General features: G+C 56.4%; 1 protein-coding gene and 1 long non-coding RNA gene across 3 annotated transcripts in view; one reads left to right on the top strand and one right to left on the bottom strand.

Moving 5' to 3' along the window:
* The first annotated feature begins 726 nt into the window (after positions 1-726).
* Positions 727-17932, top strand: part of LGR6 (leucine rich repeat containing G protein-coupled receptor 6) — a 121419-nt gene continuing 104213 nt past the window's right edge. The window contains exon 1 of one of the 2 annotated variants that reach the window (XM_045456480.1): positions 727-1312. In XM_045456480.1, coding sequence (XP_045312436.1) covers positions 1101-1312 — 212 coding nt within the window. In that variant the 5' untranslated portion in view covers positions 727-1100. The remainder of the gene's footprint in view (positions 1313-17932) is intronic. The other variant, XM_045456479.1, reaches the window with a different exon arrangement.
* Positions 11992-17885, bottom strand: LOC123586890. The gene is made up of 4 exons (XR_006707007.1): positions 17297-17885; positions 16410-16635; positions 12502-12652; positions 11992-12262 (listed from the first exon to the last, which is right to left on the bottom strand). It is a non-coding gene; the product is annotated as an uncharacterized LOC123586890 (long non-coding RNA).

The raw sequence follows: 17932 nt of genomic DNA, 5'->3' as shown, positions 1-17932 counted from the left end.
CGCTCTGCCCCTCAAAGCCCTGGGCCGCTGACCAGGAAGGACCCTGGGATTCCCGCCTCAGGGTGGTGGTTGAGCTGCAGCTGCAGCTGCAGCGCTGGCCTCCAGGTGGCGCCAATCCGCTGACTTTCAGGAAGCCTCCGACAACCAGCCGGGCTCAGTCTCCAGTCTATCTACCTAGCTCCGTCCTGGGACAGGATCAAGGCGATCCCAGGGCCTTAGACGTGACTGGGGCTGCCTGCATGCAACGTACACTCGGTGGGTGGAAATCCGCACCCCCTTCTTTGGTGGCCGGGCATGGCTCCTCAGTGAGAAGACCCCTCTTCGTTGCCTACCACTTTTCTCTCTCCATACCTTTCACGGCCTGATCCCTTTAGGGACAACGCCTCACTGCCCTCCTCCAGGAAACAGGGTGACAAGGACAGACTCTGAATTCCAGTTGTGGGGCTGCACACCCCCCCCCCCCCCCCCCCAGCCGTACGACTTTGAACAAATCACTTCCCTCTTGGGTCTCAGTGTGGAAAATGTGGTAGAGGGTTGGGGGCCTATGGGAACTCTTAAGGTTGCTTGCATAGGGCCTCCTCCAAGTGCCATGTGACCGGGTGGCTGACCCTGCAGGCAAGAGGGTCCCCAACCCACAAGTGTAGGCCCTGGGGACATCACATCCTTCCAAACAAGTGCACGTGCGGGTCCCTGACATGCTCTCTCCGCTCATTCTCTTAGGGTTTCTTTGCCTTTTTTTTTTTTTTTTTTTCCTTTCCTGGATGAAATTCCTGCCAGCTCCGAAGGAAGGAGGGAAGGGGAGCGAGCCGCAGCGCCGAAAGTTTCCTTGACTCCTCCTCCGCCTGTGTCTCCCTCCCTTGCCAAGCCCAGCCTGTGAAACTGAATAACGAAGATCACTCAACAATGCCTGCCCCTCTCTGACTGCACCGACCCGCGCTCCCCGCCGCTGCCGCCGACACCCAGCAGAGCCCGCGGGGCGGTCCCCACCGACGGCGCTGCCCGCCGGCCCGGCCGCGGGCCCCAGAGGCGAGCAGCGGCTGCCACCGCGCCGGTGCGCTCGCCCGTCCGCCCGCCAGGTGCCTCGGCCGCCGGCCGCCGAGATGCCCAGCCCGACCGGACTCAGGGCGCTGTGGCTTTGCGCCGCGCTGTGCGCCTCCGCGCGCGCCGGCGGCGCCCCCCAGCCCGGCCCGGCGCCCGCAGCCTGCCCGGCTCCCTGCCACTGCCAGGAGGACGGCATCATGCTGTCTGCCGACTGCTCTGAGCTCGGGCTCTCCGCCGTGCCCGGGGATCTGGACCCCCTGACGGCTTACCTGTGAGTACTGGCCCGCACGTCCCTCCCTGCTCCTCCCTGGCCGCCCGCTAGCGCCGGCCTCGGCGTAGGGCACCTGCCAGGCTGGTGCCGGGAGACGCGGGCATCCGGGGAGGGCTCTTCCCCTGACAAGTGGACCGCTGCGGGACTGGGGTGGGGCGCGGCTGTGGGAGGGGGCGAGTCAGACTGAAAATCAGGCTGGCCTGCCTTGGTGTCTCAGTGGCTCCCGTCTGGGGGTTCACTGTGGGAGCTCAGGCTTGGTGAGGGGTGGGTGTCTGGACCCTGGAGCTGGAGGGCCCCGGGGCTGGCCGGCCCTCCTCTTGCTGCTTTGCCTCCAGCACGGCAGTGCCCAGGAAGGTGGCTGAGGACAAAGCTGACTGAATTGGTGGTGGAGGAGAGGGGAGGGGCTCCAGTGGGGTGTGGAGATCCTCCTCTCCTCTGCCCAGTAGGGAGAGCACGGCCGTCGCGGTGAGGCTGGGTGGCCTTGGTGGGGGGACCCCAGAAGCTGGGAGGGGGGCCTTGCTCACTCTTGGCTTCTCCAAAAGGGACCCTGTCAGCACCATCTCCCTCTGCTGAGGCCTCCTGGCTCCCCCAGGGGCCTCCCTGAAGTCATGTCCCAAGAGGCCGTGTTGGAGACACTAATTTGTGGGCAGGCGCCGAGGCTGAAAACCAGAGAACCATTTTTAGAGCTGAGTTGGGGTGAGATGGCGTGTGAAGGGGACCCTGTTGGGGGCAGCTGTCCTGAGGAAGGCTCAGAGGCTTCCCCTCAGAGCCTCAGGGCTGGGGGCACTCACTGCTCCCACCTGCGCAGGAGGAGGGTGTGAGAGCGCATTCCAGACTACCTAACTCCACCTCCACTCCTGCTCTGGGGAAAGGAAACCTGCTCCCCACCCCCCACCCCCCCAAGCCCCAGCCCTGCCCAGGCTCCTTCACCGTTTCTTAAGGAGTTCAGGTGGGAAAATCTGGCACCATCTGTCCCAGGCGTAGGCTGTGGGGCTCCAGGACCTGGGATCTCTGAGGAAGAGGGGGCTGGGCTAGTTTTCACAGGGGTCCAGCACGTGTTCGTTGAGCTCAGGGCGATCAGTTGTGGTGGTGTCCTGGCAGCATGTGGAGGGTCCGAATTGCAACCCTTCACGGGGCTCCCCTCCCAATCCTTCTGTCCTTAGTTGGATGTCCCTGTTCACTTGAAGAGACATAGGCTGGGGACCAGGGCAGGGAGTGAGAGGAGAAAATAGTGTCCATGTTCCAGAAGGGCAAATTGAATCCTTCACAGCCCAGGGGGTGGAGGCAGGGGCAGATACTCTGAGGACTGGAGGGCTGTGAGGGTGTCCCTGCAGCTGCCAGAGGAGGACTGACAACCCCCATGCCTGCAACAGCTAGGGTGGCCCCACTTTTAGCCATTTTATATATTGGGGGTATATGACATTGTTGTATTTGAAGGCAGGATTCTGTGGCTAGAAAGAGTTTGGGAATGGCATCTGTAGAGTCTTTCTCTGGGGGTGGGGGGAGCAGAAGGAAGGTCCCTTTCCTGAGTTGAAGGAGTCTTCTTCCAGAGATTGGTTGCTCCTTTCTCAGCACCTATCTTTCCAGATGGACCCTTTTTCTGGAAGAACTTGGGGAAGGAGAGGTACAATGTCGTGGGCTCCGGAATATTGGAGGGAGGTGGTAGAAAACCATGTCCCCTGCCCTGGGTGGCAGAAGGATCCCATGTGGAAGGTGGATGAAGAGGTCTCTGCTAGGGGCAGCTGGCCTCAGAGGGGCTCAGGGGAGGAGCCTTCTTTGTTGCTTCTCAGGAGAGCAGTCTGGTCACAAATGCATTGAAAGTGAAGCAGGCATGAGGGTTGTCACTGAAAAGAGCAAAGACAGAGACATTGTGGGGCTCCTTTCCTTCTTAGCAATGATAGGAAATGCCCAACCTGGCCTTGCCTCAAGGAGCCCAACTCTAACCGAGGCTGGTGCAGATTTGCATTTGATGATGGACCCAGCAGTGCCTTTCTGTCTGGGCCCCCAAACCCTGGTTCCTTCCCAGTTCTGCCACCCACTGAGTCACTGAGCTCCTCTAAGCCTCGGGTTCGTCATTTGTATATGGAAGGAAGTGGGTGGGTAACAGGGAGGATTAAATGAGATAATATGCCTGTGTAAATTCCCCAGCGCAGTGCCTGACACACGGTGGGGGGGGGGGGGGGGGGTTGTAGAAATAGTGGCTGTTATTATAATGCCTACTGTTGGGTGGAGATGGATGCAAGCTCCCAGGACCCTTCACACGAGAGGGAAACTGAGTCCAGGGATGATGAGTATGGAACTCAAGGGAATGGTCTGTGGCAGGAAGAAAAGTGTGTGCTGAGAGGAGTGGACACTTCAGTCTTCCTAACACAGGGTCAAGAAGGAGAAAAGTAAGCTTAAAACACCTGGTGTCCAGAGCCGGCCAGAGGGTTCTTGAAGATCCCTAGAAGGAGCCATAGGTTGAACCCTAGGAGGCACCAAGAAACTATGGGCTCCAGAAGATACCTGCGGGTCCTTGACCTGCCCCGGTAAAAAGTACTTCACATCTGTTTCCCCACCCTGGAAAGGTGAGAGTCTCTCCTTCTAGCCAGCTACCCTTCATGGTGCACACACCTCCACCTTCCTCCACCTTGGTTCTTGGGAACACTGGAACGTCTTCTTTGCACCCAGCTGCTATCCTTTGCTTTGACACCCAAGTCCAAAAATTATGACTCTTTTGGGGTCCGATGCCAGCCCTGTTTGATCAGGGTTGGGAGGACAGACTTCAAATACCCACGGTCTTTCAGGCATCTCTCATTAAAAAAAAAAAAAAAAAAAAGTCTCCTCCCGAACTGAGTCTCCACAAGCCTCACTGGAGTTTGGACCTTGTCCCTGGGTAGGGCCTGTTCTGGGAGCCCACCTGGAGGAGAGGGAGCTTTGGCATTCTAGTCTGATGGTGACGTGAAGACATGACGCCTCTTGCCATATTCCACCCCCCAGACACTCAGCGACGGGGCGGGAGGGTCCGGACGGCAAATACTTGTCCCCGAGCGGGAGAATCTGAGTAGTTACACTGAGCTCCTCCTCTTGCTCCCAGAGTCAAGCGGTATCAGGGGCAGACGGTGGGAGAAAAACTGCCTTGGGAGATTGTAACAGGCTCTACACTTGCGGTTACCCCTGAGTACCCCTAGCCATCTCCCACTATTCCTGCTCCCAGGGCTAAGGGAGGGGCTGCCCCTCCATGCAGCCTTAGACCCCTTATCAGCCTCTTGGGACTTCGCTCCCCTTAAGACTGCCCGTGTTAACCACTAAGCTTGTTTGAAAGGTCAGATGGTGTGTGTGTGTGTGTGTGTGTGTGTGTGTGTATGTGTGTGTGTGTGAATTCTAGATAATCTCCATCCTCTTCATCACTGCCTGGGGAATGTCCATGACCAGATGGAGGCGGGCCGCTGGGGGAGGGCAGAGGGATTGAGAGCATGGGCATTGGCCCCAACAGACCAGGGGAAGAGTCATCACGAAGCTGTGTGAACCTGGACCAGTTGATCTGTGACTTAGTTTCCGCACCTGTAAGTGGAGGAGCCTCATAGGGCTGCTGTGTGGATTCGCTGAAGTAATGTTTGTAAAGGGTTTGGCACAGTGTGTGGCTCGTGGGAAGGGCTCAATCAGTGTCAGCCAGTGTTATTAGGGTGACCAGGGCCAAGAAGTGTTAGCCATGGAAGTCTTCCTGGAGGAGGAAGTCCTGGAGCTAATCTCGGGAGGAGAGGAGGAGCACTGTTCTGTCGAAGAGTGGAATGGTGTGCGCGTGCGTGCGTGTGTGTGTGTGTGTGTGGCCATGAGAAGGAAGAGTGGCTGGCAAGGAGACAGAAGTCGCTATGCTGGGAACCCAGAGTAACTGTAGTTTTCTGCTGGCTGGTGCGGTCTTAGAGTGTCAGGGGCAGGAGGGGGGCAACGGGTGAAAGACCCCAGCCTACTCCCAACATGCCCAGATGGGCCTTGCAGGGCCTGTCACATGAGGACGCAGGGAAACGTGCAGCCTCAGTGGACGAGAACCGGCCTTGGGCAGCATGAACCCCGGGGGAGCAATGTGCCAGGTCTCATTTCTCACCTCCAAGGCTACCTTTCCTAGGTGGGGCCTTGGAGCCCGAAGGGAAACTAGAAAGTCCCCCTTTCTAGTAGATTCTAAGAGCCTGAGCTGTGCCCGCCTTTCTGAAGCTTGGGATTTGGGAGTTCTAATCCTCAGTCCCTCAGTTGCCGTGATGCAAGCTCCCAGACCTTTCTGGACCTCAGCGTTGACACATTTCATTGAAAACCTCGAAGAGGAGAGGCAGGGAGAAATCAGCTCTGAGCCTGCTCTCCTGATGCGGGAGGGAGAAAGCCCCCAGGGAGAGCTTGGCGGAGGTGGGCAGTAGGGGAAAGGGACAGAGGGAAGGTGGGGGGGTGCGGAATCTGGGCAGCATGGAGACCAGGGCAGAGAGGAGAAGGGCGAAGCAGGGGAGAGTGATTCCAGGAATGGGCTGCCAGCCTTGTTCCAAAGAGGAGCCTGAGGGGCCGGGCCCATCAGAGGGCAGTCCTGGGGGGGTCGCCGGAGGAGAGTGAGTGTGTGAAGAAGCCAACACCCCAGTTCAAAGGAAAGGCAGGAAACAACCCTAGGCAAAAGAAAAAGGAAACCTCTTTGCTCTGGCAGCAGCGGGCGCTGGGCGCGGCCGGGTGGGGCGGCTGGCGGAGGAGAAGGCCTGGCTCGGAGCAGAGCTGGCCCCCAGCCCGCCCCCCCCGCTCGGCCCCCCCGCCATGTCGTGGGCCCTCAACCCTGATGGCCCCACACGTGCCGCAGCCCGCTTCCCACACTGACCCGTGCCCACCAGGCAGAGACACGCACAGGGCACAGGACAGGGTGCCACGTGGGGAGGCCCTGCACGGGGACCGCGGGGCTCTGGCTCTGCGTGCGGGCTCCAGTCCCCGCCCCACCGTCTATGAGCCGCGCGTCTCTGGACAAGTCACTTAACCTCTCCACCGTTAGTTTCCTGCAATGATCAAATGAGGCAAATGATCTACTGAGGCCCAGAAAGAGAATCAGAGAGCCACCTGTGACAGGGTGGGGATTTAAGGTGCCAGCGTGATCTTCAGCCCCATCAGGTGGCCTGCCCACCTATCTTCCTGCCTCCCTCCCTCTTTCCCTCCCTCGCTCCTTCTGTACTAATAAAGTCCCCTCCCGCTGACCTGCAGGGAAAGGGGCCTTTCACAGAGCCTGGTCTGCTCTTGGGCTCCCAGCCCCGGGATGACGGAAGAAGTGGTCCTCCTCACAGGGACCCCTGAGGAGATGCGCCCTGGCCTGGCACCTGGTGGGAGACTCTCCAGAGAGGAGAAGTCTAGGCTTCCAGATCACTCCCGTCTGGAGAGTCCAACTTGTCCCCGGAAATGGAAGTTCCGTGAAATTAGAGTCTTCTCTGGTACGGCCTTAGGAAAGGAAGGGATTTCTGCCCTGGAACATGCCCTAAGGGACCGGTAAGGATTCTCCTCAGAGCTCTCAGCCCTAATGGGCTGTGTGACCTTAGGCTAGTAACTCGTTCTGTTGGGTGCAGGGCCAAGGACAAGGAGTCCTAGTGGCTGGGGCTTTGGGAAGGTACAAGAGACCGGGGGGGGTGGGGGAGAAATTTCCAACCCTCTTCCTCATATTGGGAGTGATTTCTTTCAGCCAAACTGAAATGGATGCATTGACTCAGGGGCTGTCAGACTTGTGGGAGCCCCTTCGTGCTAAGTAGTCCCTTGCTTATAAAAGGGGGTGGTCCCTGATTTCTAATGACAGTTCACGTCTTTCCTCCCGCCCTTCAGACATGGGAGAACAGGTCTCAGGAGGAGAAAAACACCCAAGAGGCCAAACTTGGGCAGGGAGCAGAGTTATTTTGGAAGCAGCAGAAGGACATGGTGGGGGGAGAGCTACGGGGTTGGCAGTGCGCCCCCCGGAGCCATGCCAGAGCAGGCCACGGGCGGGCTGGCAGCGGGCAGGTGGGGGCTGGGCCCGGCTGCTCAGCGACAGGGCACCTCCAGAGCTGAGGTTTTCTTTGTGCCACCGTCTTCTTTCTCCTCCAGAGCCACTAGGAAGTCCTGTCTTTTGAATTCCCTGGGACCTGGGCCCCCTCTGATTAATTGGGTGAGATACAGAATCTAAGGCTGAGGCCAGGGAAACATAAAACCTGTGCCCGGTTTTATGCCTCTCCTGTCTGCTGGTGGGGATGCCTTCACAGCTGATGTTTTCATTCCCTGGACTGTAACTTTTCTTCTAGGAAGAAACCAGATTGTCAGGAAGGTCATTCTTGGGGCCCAGACAGACATATCTAGAAATTGCCATTGTGCCGGTGTCCCTGCCTCCACTGATAATGGTAACAGATGGCACGTACCGCGTTTATTTGAGCACTCCCCCGGCATCATCTCATGAAAATGCTGGGAGAGAGGTACTGGTGTTAGCCCCATCTTATGGATGGAGAGACTGAAGCTTTTAGATGTTAAGGGTCCGGCCTGAGGTCACCAGCCAGTGATTGCTGGTACCAGGATTTCAACCCAGGCAGTCTTTGCCCTGACCACTGTAGTGCCCTGCCTCTCAGGGGGTCAGAGCTGGGGGCTTCTGAGCCCTGAGGGGATGGGCAAGACTCTGGGCATGTTAAAATTGCAGGCTGAGCAGCCCCTCAAAGCCTATTTCCAGTTTCTTGTGTTTCTCAAGTGCCAGTGGCTTCATTCCCCTCTTATTGGCCAGCAGTGTCTCGAGGAGCTCCTCTCTGGGGCTGCTTGAAGGGAAGATGTTGGGTCCTCTGTGAAGCAGTCAGGATGGGGATAGGGATGTGACGGCAGATGGGGTAAGTTGGCTCACTGTACCAGATGGTCATGGGGCGCGTCCCCCAAGGACCAACAGTGAGATCAAGAGCACTTCCAGGACAGGGAAGACTGGGCTGGCCAGGGGAGGCCCTGGAGAGGGAGGAGAGGCCCATCCTGAGTCCTGCAGAACCGGGGGATTCAGCCGGGGAGTGGGACAGGGAAGGCTCTCCAGGAGAAGGGAAAGCATGGGCCTCGAACACAGAACACTGTGGCTTCTGTTCCTTGATCACGACAGCCTTTTCTGTCTCACTCCTCAAGGCAGGATATTCCAGAGCAGTGCTCTCAGCGTTTTTCTCCTTGGGCCACACTTAAACACACACACACACACACACACACACACACTCACTCACTCACTCACAACTGATTCAAGGTGTTTAGCAGCTGGGATAAATCAACTAGCCTGCTCCCAGCCAAAGGCATTTAGCCAACCCCAGGCAGCATCTGGCCCCCCAGGGGCCGATACCCTCTCGACACACCTGGAAACACTGCTGTGGAGGAAGAAGCTCGTGTTTGCAGCCTGACTGCATAGGTTCAAATCGCATCTCCAGCACTAACTCGCTGGATGGCCCTGCCTGATTGATTCTTCACTTTCCTGAGCCTCCACTTCTTAGCTTCAACATGGGCGTAAGAACACAAGCTCTTTGAAAGATGTTCCTAATCTGGCAGCGTGCTCAGCACACAGCAGATGCCCAATATGTGGGAGCTGTTGTTATTACCCACTCTGATCTCTCTGGGGAGAAGCACCTGGAAGGAGAATCTGAGGCAGGCCCAAGGTGGCTCTGCGTCTCACCTAGGCACCTCTGTCAACCTAGGGCTTTGCTGGGAATGAGACGCAGAGGGTTGGTTCTAGAACACAGTTCTCTGCATCCTCTCCTCCAGTGTACCCTCCCCTTTGCCCTTGGAGGTGCTGGAGGAGGTGGAGCGTCCCTGAGAGTGTCCAGACAGGCGGATGGGAGGAGGGGGCTGAGTGCCTTCCATTACACTGGTGTCAGGGATTTGGACACGGTCCCTAGGCTCAAAGCCAAAGCAGTGAGACCACTGAAGGGGGGCGAGGGCAGCAGTGGTTGTGCACAGGAGGTGCCATCACCGCTCCCATCTGTCACCCCAGCCCAGTACATTGCTGGGGTCACCACAGGGCAGGGAGGGGGTGCTTGTTTAAGTGGTCTACGGAGGACCAAGAATGTCGAGGTTTATTCCACTTCCCCGTATGATTTGCAAGCCTGAATTGTCCCCCGACCTGAGTTACCATTGACTCCTGGGAAACGGGCCAAAGGCAGCAGCCGCTAAGGGGCTTTTAACACCTCCTGTAGGAAGGAAGCCTTCCCAGGTTGACCCAGCCTAAGGATTCTTTTCCCCAGGTCTCTGGGTCTCTCGCAATTTGCTTCATGTTCCTTTGCATAGAAGACTGTGCAGGGCAGTGGGGATATCTCTGTGGGTAGAGTGCGTTTAAGCCCCGTCTAAGCACTGTTGCCAAGGAGCACTGTTCCAATTCGGATAATACCCTCACCCCAGCTCATGTTGAGGTCTCCCTGTCCCTTTTATTAATGGTCAGTGATAATGACGCTCAAACTGTCAAGCTGTGTGGGGAGCAAACATTCATTTGTTCACTTAGCGGACGTGGGCTGTCTGCTGTCTGAGAGAGCGCCCTGCTGAAGGCTTCCTCCTGCATCCACCCTGTGGGGCTGGTGTCCTCCTTCCTCCCCTTTCAGACAGGGAGTGGGAGAGGGGGGGACACCCAGTGAAGAGATAGAGCCAAGGTTGGAGGTAGGCTTGGGGGCTCCAAAGCCCGTGCTCTTTCCTCTGCCCTGGGGGCTCGGAGGAGGAGATAAGACAGGCACACAGATAACTGTGACACATTTCAGGGAGTGACACATTTCAGGGAGTGAGGCGTGCACCAGGCAGGTCCAGATAAGGAACAGCGGGGCAAGCGCACGGAGGAAGGAAAACTCATGCCTAACTGATGCCATCGACGCAGAAACCCCTGGAGGGGCAGCTGTGCAAGGGAAAAACCACAGGGGTGGGCGTTAAAAGCCCTAGATTGACGCTCATTTGCAAAACAGAATAATCATCTCTCCCTGATGAAGTGGTTGTATTAAGCAAGGTCCTGCCTGGAAGAGTGCTTAGCGCATAGAGGATGTTATTTCCCCTGCTGTGAAAATATCAAGTAGGGCTGCATAGTTGTGTGTGTTTATGGGGTGTGTGTGTCCGTCTGTCTGTCCACCTGACAAAGGCTGTCTGCCTCATCAGATTCAGGGCGCCTGAGGGCAGGAGCCATGTCTCTTTGCATTAGAAGTTGGAGCTCCTAGGGGAAGAGGGGCCATACCTCAGGCTGCAGACAGGGAGCTTCCGGAAGGGCAGGATCTGTGCTCCTGGTTCCCTTCCTCTTAAGACCACATCACAACTCTCTTGTTCAAATGCCAGTGCGCGCACACACACACACTTTAGTACCGGCCCCTACCTGCAGGGGGCACTCTGAACAGGGCCACAAACAATACAGAAATTTGCATTCAGTCTTTCTCCCTCCCCCTTAGCTCCAGATCTGGGGCAGCCCAGGGGCGGGGGTGTCTGAGGATGGGAGGTGGATCGAGTGTCCAGGGATTGCGAAGATTGAGGCAGGAAGGGGCCGTAAACGAATCCCTTGCCTTTGTGGTGGACAGAACCGATTAGGAGGCTGGGAGGAGACAAGAAAGGAAGAGGACTATTGTCTCCGACAAAAGCAAGAGAGAACGAGAATTGGGACAGGGCCTGGGCTGCCCGCCCTCACTTACCTGGGGGCAGACCCAGGAGAGTCTGGAGCCAGAAGCCAGCTCGGTTCTCAGCCCAGACTGGACCCCAGCTCTCCCGAACACCAGCCTTGCACTTGTGAGCTGGGTGACTAGGGCGAACCCCCTAAACCAAGGCCCGCTTTACAGACATGCCTCCTCTTCAGTCACACAGGCCCTTGTCTGGGTTCACGCTTCGCTGCCACCACCATACAATTCGTAATAATTTTGTAACTAGCAGCCCTGCATTTTTATTTTGCCCTGGGTCCTGTAAACTGTTCCACGCTGACCCTCTCTGAGCCTCCTATTTCTAGTGTGTAGGATGAGGAATCTCTTAACCAGCCTCTCTTTCCAAGTGGTCATGAAGTCAAATGAGACCCCTTCTCTGTGCTCTGCACTATGATCCCTAACATGCCAGATACAGGTCTTCTGTTCTCACACTCATGACGGACGTGGGGACTGGGCAGGAATGGGTGGGGGGAGGGGGCGCCTGAGGGACGCCACAGGGTAGAAAAGGCAGCCTCTGTCCAGAGGCACCTGAGGTGGCCTCGGGGCTGGAAGGCACACTGGGTATCACTGGGCTGGAGACAATCTTTGGCCTGAGCGTGGCATCTGCAGGGGGCGAGGCTGAGGGGGTGCCTGTGCCGAGGGGAGGCACAGAGACCACCTGCATCCTGGTGTGTCTACGGATGAGCCAGTTGTCAGACTCTGGTGGGCAAGACCATTGTTTGAACTGGGAAGGCCTCTGTGTGTGTTTTCCCCCTTTCCAGTTTTTCATAGTTAAATTTTTTTTTTAAAAGGGACAGAGACAGAGCACGAGTAGGGGAGGGGTGGAGGGAGGGAGACACAGAATCTGAAGCAGGCTCCAGGCTCTGAGCTGTCAGCACAGAGCCCGACGCGGGGCTCGAACCCACAAACCGTGAGATCATGACCTGAGCCTAAGTCGGACGCTTAACCGACTGAGCCACCCGGGTGCCCCAGTTTTTCATAGTTTAGCAGAGTCGTTAAATGTATGAGCCCAGCTCTCCAGGGCTCAGACCCTGCCTCTGCCTTTTACCAGTCTTTGGGGAAGGATTTACTCTTTGGTGCCTTAGTTTCCTCACCTGTGCATGATATGGATGTTAATGATACCCACCTCCTAGGGCTCTTGGGGGGGTTGAATGAGTTAATAAATGGAAAGTGCTTAGAACGGTGTCTGACGCATAGTAACCTCAATGGGTGTGAACTATTATTATTCATTTATTCAACTGACAGACGTTTATGGAGTGTGTGCTCCCTGGCAGGACAGCTGTGCTCCGCACCCATATGATATTAACAGTTCTCCACCTACAAGCCACAGCGGCTGGTCCAGGGGGGGGGACAAAGATTTAGTGCCACCCTGTGTGAGCCCCCCTCAGGATATGCTCCCGCCCCGCTGCACTGCCCTGTTCTCCCCCCGCCCCCGCCCCAGCTCTCCCCCACTTCTGCTGTGGTTTTTCTTCCTACTGTGCGGTGAGGGGCTGCACATTCTGGAAGAATGGGGGGGGTGTCAATAGGTCTCCTCCTCCAATTTTGTCTGAAACTCCCCTGCCCCCTGCCCACCTGTAGCTGTAGGTCTGCTCTCTGTTTGGTGGAGTTGAAGTCAGGAGACCCTGGGCTAAAATTCTGTCACGGCCGCCAACTTGCTGAGCGCCTTTGGACAAGTCCTCTGGTCTCTTCAGACCTCTTCCTGTTGGGCTGGCAGTCCCTGATCCTAAGATGTCGTAGAGAAAAATGATCACGTATAAATAAAGAGGCAGAGGGAAGGGAGGGGGAGAAGGAGCACAAGTGAGGCCATGTCGAGACGGTGGGATGAGGTGCCAGGGTCCCCAGAGATTTGCAGCTTCACTCAGTGAGACTTGAGATCCCGGGGGCTGGGACAAGGCATGGCCATCACCAGCACCTCCAGGGCTGCGTGCCCAGCCAGAACAAGGCCCCCCATTAACTATGTGCAGCCAGCGGAAAGAGGAATGCCCACCCCCCCGCCAGCCGACGCCACGCCAACCCTCGTTTCGTTGCTGGCTCCCCTGATCTGAATGCAGAAGCCCAGGGTGCCGCCTCTCCCTCTGCCTGCCCTGCCTCTACCTGCCAGAAAGTATTAGCCTCACCCTCCAGATTGGCATGGGGGTGCAAAGGCACCATGCTGCGGGTGCCCGGGGGACCTGCTGGGGGTGGGGCTTGGGGTCAGGAAATACCTGGGCTAACCCCTAGCACCCTGGTGTGCCCAGTGCTGATGGACAGCCCCGGAACCTGTAGGGGGGCCGGGGGCGGGGGCGGGGAAAGAGTGTAGTAAAAGGAAGAGGTTTGGAAATTCAGGCTCTTGCCCCAGGAGCCCTCCTGAAGTTTTGCTGCAGCCCCCAGCCCCTAACCCTGGCTGGAAACCACCGCACGCGGACAGACCAAGTCCTTCACCACTCCACCACTCGTTCAGTGTCGCCCCTCAAGAGCGTGATCACTGGGAAGTTCTTCCTGGTGTCCCTCGTCCTTCCTGCTGCACTACCCCTGAGTTTCCTTCCTCTTTTGGGCAGAGGGGAGAGAGCCAGCAGCTACCCCTGCTTTGTTAGCCTCAAAGGCCCTGGTGGATGGACTGGAGGAACGTGAGCACGGAGGCAGCCTCAGAGGCAGATGTGGTGTGGTCCCCAGGGATCCTGGAGGGGCTGCTGAGGCCGCCGAGGGTCTCTGCCCGCCCCTCCACGGGGACCACAGAGCGCTGCAGCTCCCTGCCCCACAGCACTCAGGGCTGCAGTCAGCTGTTCAGTGCCCCTGTGGCCCCAGCGTGCGGGGAGGGGGCAGAGTTGGTGAGTGGAGCGAGGGCCAGATTTCAGCCTCTGCTTGGCCTCTTGGCCAGGCCACAACTGGACCTCTCTGTGAGTCAGTCGGATCAATACTTAGCAAAAAAGTGATTGAAAAACTATGAGGGGCTGCTTACAGAAGATTTATGCCATCTAGTCCCTTGGATCTCCCAAAGCCTTTTTACTCTAAGTACGTGCTTTAGACCCGCAGTATACTTAGACCACTGGGAACTGCGAGAGTTTGCGAAAGCTCAGGCCCTACCCCAGACCTACTGAGTCGGAATCTGCATTTCAGAGCGTGCCTGGCACTTGCCCTAAAGCTTACCCTTGCAATAACTCAGGTCATCAGTTCAGTCTCTGGCCAGCCACTCTCCCCTCACTCTCCCACCCAGAATTGCTTTAACCTCATTTGGACTTGGGTGACGCACCGTTGGCTTATGTCTAGGGTGATAAGAAAGAGCCCCTAGGACATCGCTGTGAGTTATTGCAAGGATGTGGTGGAGAAGTGGGTCCAGACAACAAGTCTGCAGCTCTGGGGGCCAGTCTTTGGAGAAAACCAGGGAAACAGCAGCTTGATTTAGGATGCAAGGGGCTGACTGAGATGTCTCTGCTTCGGGAAAACCTTCCCCAATCCCTCAACCTGGGAGAGGGCTCCCCATGGTGTCCTGCTCTGCCCCAGGGCTTGCCCCCTCTGGGTTCTAACTTCTGTCTACTTGTCTGTTTCCCAAACCACGCTGGGTGCCCCCAGGAAAGCAGGGCCCCAGCTGCCAGTGCCCCCTGGCATCCTCAGCGCTGGCGTAAGCGCCTTGCCCATAGGTGCTCAAAAATATTGGTGGAATGAATGAGGGAAAGAATGAATGGATGAATAAGCTAATGAATGGCCAGAGGCAGGAGGCACAGAGCAGAAACCAGCCTAGGCTGAAGCAGATGTGCTCGCCTGAGAGAGTGCCGGGAGGGAGGCCACCCTCGTCAGACCTGGTGATGGCCCTAACCTGGCTCCCCCACAGGCTGGAGGTGTGGCATCCAACCCAGACGGCTGCGGTGAGCGCGGAGCCGTGCTGGGGAGCCTCTTAAGCTGCCAGTTAGCCAGCTCGTGGCCAGGCTTGGGTTTCATTAGAGTGAGGCATCTGTTCTATAAACCCTTCTACTTAGAAGCTTTTGCCTTTCCTATTCGTTCTCCTTACTATTTTTTTCTTTTTAAAGAACACTTCTTTTGAAAATTTCCATCCAGTTTCAAACAAGCTAAGACAAAGGTATGTGCCTGCCCCTGGGCTTGGATGGAGAGAGGGCTCCAGTAACTTGAGGTTCTTCAATCTCCTGTTGCGTATCCGGTTCTCACCTAGGCTCTGAAGGTCCAGGATGAGTAAGCCCCGTGGTCTGCGTTAAGAGAGATCTCAGGCTGGTGGGTCAGAAAGTTACCACCTTGGAAGTGCTTAGATGAGGATATGCACAGGTTGGTTGTGGGGGTACTCAGGAGGTGGGGGGGGGGCGGCAGTAGAGAGGAACGTGTCCCACCATGGAATCCTGTGACGATCCAGGCTGCTGGGGCCCGTGGCCAGGGAACTCTGGGAGGGAAGCATGAGAACACCACAGCCCTTGGCCATGCCAACAAATGTCGGCGAGTGTTTATTGAGCACCTACTATGACCCAGAGCCTGGGCAATGTACTAGGGATACACAGATGAAAATGAATCATGGAACTAAATTTCTGATTTAAATTCAATAAGGTAGAGGGGTGCCTGGGTGGCTTAGTCGTTCGAGCGGCCGACTTCGGCTCAGGTCATGATCTCGTGGTCCGTGAGTTCGAGCCCCGCGTCGGGCTCTGTGCTGACAGCTCAGAGCCTGGAGCCTGTTTCGGATTCTGTGTCTCCCTCTCTCTGACCCTCCCCCGTTCATGCTCTGTCTCTCTCTGTCTCAAAAATAAATAAACGTTAAAAAAAATTAAAAAAATAAATAAATTCAATAAGGTAGAAAGTTGAGAAGTGTTGACAAGACACCATGGGCATCCAGAGGGAACTCTTAGCCAGGGTTAGAGCTGGAAGCCTTAGTCAGCTTAAGGTTCAAGGAAGAGTCTTTTCCAGAATGAGTCTCTCTTTTTTTTTTTAAACTAACTTTTTATTTAAGAATAATATACAGGGCAGGGGCGCCTGAGTGGCTCAGTCAGTTAAGTGTCTGACTTCTGCACGGGTCATGATCTTGCAATTTGTGAGTTTGAGCCCCGCATCGGGCTCCGTGCTGCCAGCTCAGAGCCTGGAGCCTGCTTCGGATTCTGTGTCTCCCTCTCTCTCTGCCCCTCCCCTGCTCACGCTCTGTCTCTGTCTCTCAATAATAAATAAATGTTAAAAAATTTAAAAAAAGAATAATATACAGGGCAGAAAAGACTACCTGTCACCTGGTAAATGTTTACAAGCTGAATACACTGGCATCAGCAGCACTCAGAACAAGAAACAGAATGTCCACAGCTTTCCAGAAGCCCTCCACCTGCCATGCCTTCTAGTCTCTACCTGCCCCCACAAGGGTAACCGCTGTCATGATTTCTAACAACACAGGTAAGTTTTGCCTGTGTTTTGCACTTTATATAAACAGAGCGCTATTTTATATGTGGCTTCTTTCCCTCATTGTGTTTGAAGATTTGCCCAGGCCACACTGTTGCTTGCAGCCATAAGTCACTCACGCTCACCTGCCGCATGTATTTGCTTTGGGAGAACGCAGCACGGTCCATCCACTCTACTGCTGATGGGAGCCTGACGCTTCCCAGTGTGGGGGCATTATGGATAGCGCGGCCACGGTGGTTTTGTCCAGGCATCGGTGAGCATACGGGTGTGTTTCTGTTGGTTATACACCCAGGAGTGCAAGTGCTGGGTCACAGATCCCGCGGTGGGGTCTTCAGGGTCAGGATGAGTTTCCTAGGCGAGGTGTGGGAAGGGTCACCAGCTTCGTCTGTGGCATCAGGAGGGAGGCCAGTGGCGGAGGAGACGGACGGGGCAGGGAAGCCCGCAGCAGGGCCACAAGGACCAGCAGTATCCCGAGACCCTTCTGACTACTTACTGTATACTTTCCAGTGGCTCCTATTACAAACTATCGTAAACCGGGTGGCTGAAAATAACAGGAATTGATTCTCTCACATGCTGGAGGCCAGAAGCCCAGAGTCAAGGTGCCAGCAGCATGACACTCACTACGGAGGCTTTAGGGGAGAATCCACCGCACCCCTCTTCTAACTCGTGGCGGCTGCCAGCTTCCTTGGCTTGTGGCCACATCACTCCAATCTCTGCCTCTGTCTCCCCATCGACTTCTTCTCTGTGTGTGGCTTATAAGGGCACTTGTCAAGGGCCCACTCAAACGATCCAGGATGCTCTCCTCATTTCAAACTCTTTTTCTTAATTACCCCTGTGAGGACCCTTTTCCTAACTAAGTATGGTCACATTCACAGGATCCAGGGATTAGGACACAGACATCTTTTGGAGGGGCCACCATGGAGCCTAGTGTGCCAGCCCTCACTGCCGTCCTCAGCGTCCCAGCCCAGTTCCCCCCTTTGCAAAGCTCTCAGGCCACTTTCTAATGGCCAACCTGTCCCTGCTGGCCACCACAGGCCAGGCTTTCTCCTGATCCTCAGGCACTTGAGATTCTTCCAGCACTAACGTCCAAGGCTCTGTCCAGCTGTGTCTGTGGTCCTGCAACTCTCCTCAGGTTGCGGTGTCCTCCCTGTCTGCACACACAGGCACACATATGCCTCCTCCGTGCTCAGTGAGGCTCTGCACACAAGGGCACTAGGAACAAGGAACTTAGGCTGAAGGCATCTTTCCAGCAGAGTCCGGTCCAGCCCAGGGCACCTTGCCCATGGCATGCTGGTGGCCAGCCCTTCTCCATGTCCCCTCTCCCCGATATCACCACCTCAGAGGGAACCTGGCTATTACCTTGTCCCAGAGCTTCTGTGGTAGTCCTGATTACACACACACACACACACACACACACACACACACCCCACAGGGAGGAGGGAGGAGCTTGGAGGAAGGGGAAAGAGCCCAGCCCTTTGCTCTTCCTTGGAGGAGGCCTGGGAGACAGGAATGCCTTTGGCTGGGGGACCCTGGCCAGAGATCAGAAGATCAAAGGATGCGAAGATCAGGGCTGGGGCAGGTGGCACTCACTTGGAAGCATCAGAGAGAAGCAGCAGCTGGTGCCTCCTAAGGGCAGGGCTGACCCAGA

This window comes from Leopardus geoffroyi, chromosome C3, assembly GCF_018350155.1.
Source record: "Leopardus geoffroyi isolate Oge1 chromosome C3, O.geoffroyi_Oge1_pat1.0, whole genome shotgun sequence".
In the NCBI taxonomy this organism is placed as follows: Eukaryota; Metazoa; Chordata; class Mammalia; order Carnivora; family Felidae; genus Leopardus; species Leopardus geoffroyi.
This window is presented reverse-complemented; position numbering and strand designations above follow the sequence as displayed.